Consider the following 9,108-nt stretch of genomic DNA (forward strand, 5'->3'; position numbering starts at 1 on the left):
GTATCTTTTAACATTTTCCTTTTAGTCACTTTCTTCAACTTACATTGGCTAACGTGGTAAATTGTTTTAGCATTAGGTTCGTATAGTCGACAGGTTTTACACTTATACTTCTAACCTTGTGGTACCGGGTTCGATTCTCGATGAGTCTATGTTGTTGCATTCCACTTTTTAATTTTTTATTATTTGCTTTGTACAATTATAACCTAAAAATTATTGTTTATTTATATACTGTGAAGTGTGTGGATGGCTTCTAAAGGTTTTTTATTGTTTTATGTAAGTTTTTAGTTTTGTTTAAGTAATATTTTTATTTTAGGCCTGATGATGCTCTAACTAGAGCGAAACACGTGTAGCCCCTTTTTACATGTTGTGAGAGCGTGACTTTGTGTTTTCTTCGTTTTCGTCAATTTTAAATTTCCCGCCACACGTCACCTAAGATGGTTGCCCCTGTCTCTGTTAACAATGTCAATAAAGCTGTCAACAGGATTTCTGTCTGTTCATTAGACAACACACATTTCTTTATATTTGTGTTCTGTGACGAAAAAGTTAATCCTTAAGCATTGCATACGTGACCAATGATAAAGACAGACAAATAGGAAAATCACGTTAGTCAAAGAGAGAAAGTGAAAAACAACCTGATTCAAGTAAATTGTTTAAAATTTAAAGCGAAGAACAGCTAGCGCCACCTAGGAGTTCTATTTTTTTAGAATGTCATTAACTAGACACTAGATGTCGCGATCAGTACTTTTCATACAATATTAATTTATGACATATTAAAAATTTGTTAAAGAAGTGGTTGGTTATCCAAACCTTGTCTTCTCTCAGATAAGGAAACCGACCGGTAGCATCAGATGCTCTTCCGGTCTCCGTAAAGGGCAAAGTTACCTCTTGACAAGGCAATCCACCCTTATGCAGAGACCACAGATTTAACTAGCTAACGCAATTAGCTTGCGCTAGTTTTAACTAGCTAGATTTAACTAGCTAGCTTAGCTAGTTAAATCTGTGGTAGAGACCAATGGTTTACGACCCAACCGGTTCCTATCGCAGGGTAGAGGATCAGCTCGAAGTGGTTGTCGAATAAATGATGCTCCCTAGATTTTGCGTTTTTATTTATACTTAGAGAATTATCAAAATGAAAACGTAAAAATAAATATATGCACAACTGCTACGGTTGCATTATGTGCTTCGAAATTCGGCTCTGAACTTAATTAGTCTGTTAATTATTGTTTAGAGATTATAACATACCGAGTGTACTCACACAGTGAATTAAATTTGGTTGATATATACTTCCCTTCGATGCTCGCGTTGGTCCCCAACACTTACGTTACAGCGTGCACCTGTATAAAATTATACTAATTTAAAATTTTTCTTACCGTAACTTTCTTGGTAATCAGAGTAGGTATCCAAGTAGAGCTTTCTTTTTTATGATTATTTCCTCTTTTTTGGCTTTTTTTTCTGAAATAAGAACAAAGTACTAGTTTCTATCCCATCGCATGCGACTGGTTATAAATGAAGTGCATTTATTTTATAACAATAATTGTGGAATGTATTTGAGTATGAACATTAATAATATTAATCTGTTGCATTCAAATTATTTCCTTTGTTTTCAAATTCAGTCTTCCATCTTTACTAGACTTGTTTTTGCTACCTCCTCTTTTTTATATACAATTTTATAATTAACTAAATTACTTATCTTTTATTTTAGCCTATTTTAAACTTCGTCCTGGGATGTGAGTTTTCAATGTTCTTGGTCAATTGTGTCTCTTACGTCATTCCCACTCTGCATTTAGTCTGGTTGGTTTATTCTATTATTTCTTTTATGTCTGTCTGTATATAGATTATGAAGGTGAAGCTTGATAAGTAGAATTTAATTTGATGATTATATTAACTTAATTTTGGATTGCGTTGAGTTTATTTTCTTGAGCTTGGGTAGATATCAGCGTAGCTGGTATGACTCGGCATCTGTGGAGTAGTAGATACATTACACAACAAGACATTATTAAATTAATAATAATAATAGGCATCACAAATTTCTTATTCTATATTCACTTATATCACTAAACGCATTATATAAATCGATCAATATAAACTCTAACATATTTTTTAAAAGAGACCTGCGACAAAATATTTTTTTTTTAAATTTTCAAAAGTTTCGCTATATTGTAACTAAAAGATCTTTCCAAACTAGAAGTTCTGTGAAATAGGATTGTTATTGAATCTGTAGTGCGAAGATTTAGATTATGTATTTCAGAGCAACACTTTATTTTTCTGCATAGATAATCAAGGCACTTTTTTGCAATAATTTTGTTAAAAAAAAACAACTGAGTGAACGATACGCCTCTCATACATTCTAAGCCAGTGCAAGTCTCCCAACTTAGCTGATACTCCCTGCTCTATACTGCGCAGACCCTCAATCAATCTTACAGTAGTTCTGTAGTAGTTGAATAGTTGAATTACTAATAAGTCGCAAAGCAACTATTTTAAAGATCACGCAAGTAAGTATCAATCTTCAAATAAAAGTTTTAAATTAGCAAAGGCCCTCCCTATACACTTACTTATGTGTTCAGTATATATTAAATTATTATCTGAAATCAGACCTAAGTTCTTTGCGTGGTCAGTAGTAGCGAGTATATTATTATTTAAAGTCAAATGAATATCAACTAAATTTATATTTTGTGACCGAGTCCCACCCAAAAGCAACACCTGGAACTGAAAAAGATCGAGATCCAAGCGATGCTTCTGAGGTACTAAAAGAAGCGTTTCTTGGTCATGATTCAGTTGACCCACAGATTTCAAAAGGTGGTCTGACTTGAAAGATTTGAAAAGCTGCGTGTCATCGGCATACAAATATATTTAAGAAAATTATATTTGTTTTAAGATCTGGGATATGTAAAGTGTAAAACACAAAGTCCCCAAAATTGATCACACAATTGATTACTTTGGTAATATTGCATTGTGTAGGGTAGTACTCTGACACCCTGTGCGAAACTGCAGTCACAGATCGATAAAAGGGGTATATGGAAAGTTCTCCTCAGGTCAAGATCTTGACCAGGTTTTGGTAATTTCTAAAGTAATTTTCTAAGATCTGCTTTTAGGATTGTAGGCATGTTGTATAGCCATAGGTACATAGTGATGCCGGTAGGACTGAAGAACTTCTTGTTCCTTTATACTTCTTGAAAAACTAATGAACTTTTGTAACATTTCCCTATATCTAAGGATTTAAGATTAGATATCTTTTCCATCCATCACAAGTTTAATATTTTTCCTTTGCAAGTCTGTTTTCCTTAATTACTGTCCCGTTTCTCGTTCTGCTTCCATTATCTGGTCTAACTATTTACCAATAGGTATTCCTTAAGTCTGCGGCATCCATACCAAGTGAGTTGAATTTTTCTTAAATAGCTACTCTGCAGCAGAAATTAAGTCAATCAGCTATGAATGCTATAGATAAAGCTCGCTTCATCCTATCCATTGGGTTTTTTAGTTCTTCTGGAGTTAAGGTTTCTGCATTCTTCATGGCCTTCATGATGCTACTACTGTATGTTTCACTTTGTAAGCAATTAACTTCTGGCGAAGTTTTTTTTGGAATTTCTTCTATCCAGGTGATACAGTATATTAATTATATTGATCTTTTCTATGATGTCGGATAGGAGCTTCCAATTAGCTCCTACTGGCACTTCGACTCGCTACCCTTTTGCGTTAGTTATGACGTCCACCAAAGCATCATCGGTAATCTTCGACAATCATCGTAATCTTAATCTCGAGGTATCTGTCTCTTCTTTTATGCCTGATTCTATTACCGCAGCCTCTGATGGTGATATCGATTCCCTGGCGTATGTTCACATAAATTTAATGAATTGCATAGAATCCTATATAGCTATGCTGTAAGCAAAGGTTACATGTGCCAAATCCAGATACTTGCTGTATAAATTTTCGGTAGAAGTTGCAAAGTTCTACGAAGCACTTGATGATTTTCTTTGTTCTTGGAAATTCTTTAACGGCTTGAAATTCAGATTCGTAGCCCTTCTGCTGAAACCATGTAGTACAAGATATTAAGTAGATAATATTTGCTCGGGTTAGGGTTAGATTTGCTTTCCATAGTCTTAAAAATACCTTTTCTAGTTTAAGTACGCATTTATTGTTTTAGAGAGAAACGGATTATCGAGATATGGAATGAGATCCATATTAGATTCTGAAAGACCTTATCTGTAAGTTCTGCGATTCTTGAGCTTCTGGTATCCCTGTATTGGCCATGGTTTTCATCTACTGCTTGCTGCAAGATTAATTAATATTAGAAATTTTAACATGATAATATCGGACAAGCAAAACGTCAATATCGTACCAACTACAGAGGATTCTTTACATTACAGAATTTATTATGACTAATTCATTTCCTATTAAAAATGCATTATAAACACAAACTACAATGGACTCTAAACTTTAATATTTTTTCTGAATGTGGCAGGTGCTTCAAAGAAGTCATCATTAGAGGAGTGCTGCTTCGCCAGTCTTGCTGTTCTTACCAGCAACTAGTTAAAGTTATATAAGACGGATCTGGGATCTTCGCCAATAGTTGTGGGTATGAGTAACAGGAATGGAGTGTCTTATAAAAAATTGATATGTCTCTCAGATTTCTTCTATTTCAAGAGTTGTTGCATGTAAAACCTCCTTGACTTGATAATAACTCGGAGATTTATCAAGGCTCGGGAAGATTTATCCCGTATGCCATATGTCAAGGAATTTTTGTTGAACTCGCTCGATATTCTGGATATGGAGTAGGAAGAGGACCACATACATGAACTTTATTTTAAGTGAGGATGTATAGGAGACTAATAAGGCAGCCGAATGGAGTCACTGCTTTGAAAATCTCTACATCTCTTGATAAAGCCTAACACATTAAGTGCTTCTGATAGGATTTCAGATAAGTGTGGTATAAATCTTAAACGGCTATCAACTTTGATTCTCGGGTTTTTTATGTGTAAAACAGACTTAAAGATATTTTTTATCAACGTGATAAGAATGATCAAAAATATACCAACTCCTACTGAAGCAAATTGAAATTTTTTTTGGCATTTAAATGCAGAAAATTATTATTGGACCAAGCAGCCAGCCTGTTCAAGTCACCTTGCATCCGAGTACAATCATTAGGTGATTTTATCTTCAATTACATCTTTAAATGATTAGCAAAAACAAGCAAAGAACAGCGGTGGGAGATATCTTTGATAAAATACGGAATAACAAGGCCTTAGGGCCCACCAGATAGCACAGGAAAATCTCTAGATTGGAAGCCTTGATTGGATACACTGCACCAAGAATCCATCAACGCCCATTCTCTTTATTTCATCTGATAACATTTGGTGATTGACTCTATCGAAGTAGATAAGTAGTAGAAGAAGGCCTAATTATATAAGGCCTTGTGTACAAAGCATGGACCTAAAAATCTTCCTCTAGAGAACTGGCCAGAAAGTCAGCAAAATTGGACGATTTAAGTCAGTAGAACGACCAGGAACGATGCCTAACTGTTAATTGATAAGAGAAAGACTAAACATCGCAGATAAAATGTTCAAAACATCTTAGGAATGATAATTAGAATGCTAATAGGTCTGTAATTAGTCACTTAGGAACTGACAGAATTTTGATGAATTGTTGTTATGTAACTAGTCTTCGAGTAAAAAGAGAAAACTTCCGATTGAAAGGATAAGCTAAATATGAAGAACAGAGGTAGTGCTAATAGAAAGCTAAATTGATTGAAGAAACAAAGAGGAAGAATAGATTTTATATTTCGATCTTAGGACCAGAGGACTAAACTTATTTCTAATAATTCTCATAAAGCAAAAAAATTGATCGAATCCTTAGTGATCTCAACATAATCCTGATAAGATCGCCTCTTCAGTGACTTACACTCTGTTCTTCAGCTGCTGCAATAGAAAATACAATCTGTATAAAAATTTGCGTTAACATATCGCCTGTGGATCATTCCCGTGTATATATTTAAAAGGTTCGATTAAGGAACTATCCAATGGCAACAGAATCCCTCCATTCGCCAAGTATATCTCCTCTAGGTCCCCATTAGTATTAAATACCAGATCTAGATCAGAAGAGTCACATCATTAGCAATATTACTGATTTGGCCAAAGTCTCAACCTCGTTTGAGGGAGCCGCAGAAATTGGTGAAGCCATTGAACTTATTTAGCTCAGAGTCAACCAAGACAAATAGTTATTCAATAAGAGGTTCTGAGGTCAGTTTTTTACTTTTGAAGCTCATATGTATGGCACTGAGTACTTAGCCTCTTTTAGAAAGTGAATTGGTACGCTAAGAGTGTGCGGTACTAAGACTTGTGTGGAATCAAATATAAGTTAAGCAAATATTTATTAGTTTTTTTATAGTACTAAAGGACTTGTCCTTTCGTACGAAATTATATACAAGATATTTATGAAAAATGAAATTATATATTATCATAATTTGAAAAATGTATCCTTAATAAAATAGTATTATAGATTTAATTTTATAATATGATAAACCAGAAAGTAGTCGTAAGAGTGGAATTCTTGAAGGGCAGTGAAAATTTTAGACCAGACCATCCCTCTTTCATTCTCTATATGACTATTTTTATGTAAATTAGAAAAACAGTGTTGATTAATTGAACTATTTATTGACTATTTTACTAAAAGATCATTAGTTTCTTGGTGGTGGTGGTGGTTGAGAACCAGTTGGTGGTGGTGGAGGTGATCCAGTTGGTGGTGGTGGTGGGCTAGAAGAATCAGCTTCTACTCTTGGGCCGCCAGATGGTGGGGGTGGTTGAGAACCAGTTGGTGGTGGTGGAGGTGAACCAGTTGGTGGTGGTGGTGGGCTAGAAGAATCAGCTTCTACTCTTGGGCTGCCAGATGGTGGTGGTGGTGGAGGTGATCCAGTGGGTGGTGGTGGTGGGCTAGAAGAGTCAGCATCTACTCTTGGGCCGCCAGATGGTGGGGGTGGTTGAGAACCAGTTGGTGGTGGTGGAGGTGATCCAGTTGGTGGTGGTGGTGGGCTAGAAGAATCAGCTTCTACCCTTGGGCCACCAGATGGTGGGGGTGGTTGAGAACCAGTTGGTGGTGGTGGAGGTGATCCAGTTGGTGGTGGTGGTGGACTAGAAGAATCAGCTTCTACTCTTGGGCTGCCAGATGGTGGTGGTGGTGGAGGTGATCCAGTTGGTGGTGGTGGTGGGCTAGAAGAGTCAGCTTCTACCTTTGGGCCGCCAGATGGTGGTGGTGGTGGAGGTGATCCAGTTGGTGGTGGTGGTGGGCTGGAAGAATCAGCTTCTACCTTTGGGCCGCCAGATGGTGGGGGTGGTTGAGAACCAGTTGGTGGTATTGGAGGTGATCCAGTTGGTGGTGGTGGTGGGCTAGAAGAGTCAGCTTCTACTCTTGGGCCGCCAGATGGTGGTGGTGGTTGAGAACCAGTTGGTGGTGGTGGAGGTGATCCAGTTGGTGGTGGTGGTGGGCTGGAAGAATCAGCTTCTACCTTTGGGCCGCCAGATGGTGGTGGTGGTGGAGGTGATCCAGTTGGTGGTGGTGGTGGGCTGGAAGAATCAGCTTCTACCTTTGGGCCGCCAGATGGTGGTGGTGGTTGAGATCCAGTTGGTGGTGGTGGAGGTGAACCACTTGGTGGTGGTGGTGGGGAGCCTGTCGGTGGAGGTGGGTTGGTAGGGTCAGCCTGCACCTCTTTATGTTTACCGAACAAGTTCCATCTAAGAGAGAAGGCATCGGTACTCTAAAAAAAAATAAATTGTTATGTAATTGTAGCTAATTAAGAAAAAAGTCAACTAAAATAAAATATATAAAAATATTTTTTTATGACACCTACTTGGACGGCTACTGCCGCCAAAACGAAAACGGCTATTAACGTTATACTTCTCATCTTTAATGCTTACTTTACAATATTAATGATCCATCGATTCATCTGCTATTTATACTCCAAGATCGTCGTCAAAAATATTGTGGTTGGTATTCTTATCTCAAAAATTTAATCTTACTTCGTGACCAGTACTTAAGATTTAAGTGGATATTACTTCATATTTTATAAAATTATGTATAAAAATTTTGATTTTTTAGAAGATCCAAAATGACTAAAGTTTGAAACTATCCAAAAGGCAACTGATAATGCCCAATTTAAAGCTTCTAAGTAATTTATATAAAATATATATTCATTGCAGAATGTCAATTCTTATAATGATTATTATAAAATATTATTGACTAAATATTATGGTGGAATATTTGCCGACTTGGTTAGTACCATACTAAGTTGAAAGATGGATCTAAGTTTTGGGGATATAAATTTGTTTGTAAAATACTATACATTTGGGTTCAAGTGATGCCACTTCTTTCACAGCAGTCTTTCTAATATTTAAAATAAGTTTGATCTCAAGCATTTCAAAGGTTTTAAAGGAACCAATTTTTTGTTTGTATAAAGGATTCTTATGACTACGCCATATGTTGATATTAACTTCAAACAAGACTCTCTGACCACAGAGCTTTAATTAATTAGTTTCGAAACAACTTCCATAAACATCAAGAGTACTGACTCTTCAGGTATATCATGGTGTATTTCTAATTGTTGATAAAAATGCAATCACCAGAACACAATAAGATTGAATCCATTGCCAGATCCTTGAATTAGTTGAGCTTAGAGAAGAGTATACTATGATCCACACAGTCAAAAGCCTTGAGCTGATCACATAAAATATTAATAGAGTTTATTTGAAAGGTTGCAACAAATTTGGCTGTAAGATTTCAAATATCTGATTTCCTAGCTAAAATGCGTTTATGGAAAAATCATGTCTATACTAGAGGCATAATGACAAGTGGCGGAAAATGCTAACTTCATTAATATATTCCCAATCAAGAGGTTAAACGTAAATAAGTTTCTTAGAGTCAGACAGGTGATCCAGGTTGGCACGCAGAATGTTTGGATCTGGCCTCTTGATTATAAATTGACTGTAGTTTTGATCGACCATTAGTATAGATTTTACCTTCTTTTATTTACCTAATAATATTTTTTTTTATATTTACAAAAACATCTATGTTTAGCACAATAAATATTTAATTTAAAATATTTAATCTCAAACTATTTACAAA

General features: G+C 35.9%; 1 protein-coding gene across 12 annotated transcripts; it reads right to left on the reverse strand.

The window, feature by feature from the left end:
• Window positions 1-6,627: 6,627 nt before the first annotated feature.
• LOC126737105 (uncharacterized) lies at window positions 6,628-7,958 on the reverse strand. Of its 12 annotated transcripts, none has more exons than XM_050441827.1 (4): window positions 7,838-7,958; window positions 7,528-7,744; window positions 7,351-7,449; window positions 6,628-7,251 (listed from the first exon to the last, which is right to left on the reverse strand). In XM_050441827.1, the coding sequence occupies exons 1-4, from the start codon at window positions 7,889-7,891 to the stop codon at window positions 6,671-6,673; spliced, it is 951 nt and encodes a 316-aa protein (XP_050297784.1). In that variant the 5' UTR covers window positions 7,892-7,958; the 3' UTR covers window positions 6,628-6,670. The 12 variants fall into 12 exon arrangements, with proteins under 12 accessions (XP_050297784.1, XP_050297786.1, XP_050297787.1 ...); XM_050441829.1 differs by having other exon boundaries at window positions 6,628-7,095; window positions 7,174-7,251; window positions 7,351-7,744; XM_050441830.1 differs by having other exon boundaries at window positions 6,628-6,819; window positions 6,898-6,996; window positions 7,174-7,744.
• Between the last annotated feature and the right edge of the window lie 1,150 nt (window positions 7,959-9,108).

Source organism: Anthonomus grandis, chromosome 6 (assembly GCF_022605725.1).
Source record: "Anthonomus grandis grandis chromosome 6, icAntGran1.3, whole genome shotgun sequence".
NCBI classification, from domain to species: Eukaryota; Metazoa; Arthropoda; class Insecta; order Coleoptera; family Curculionidae; genus Anthonomus; species Anthonomus grandis.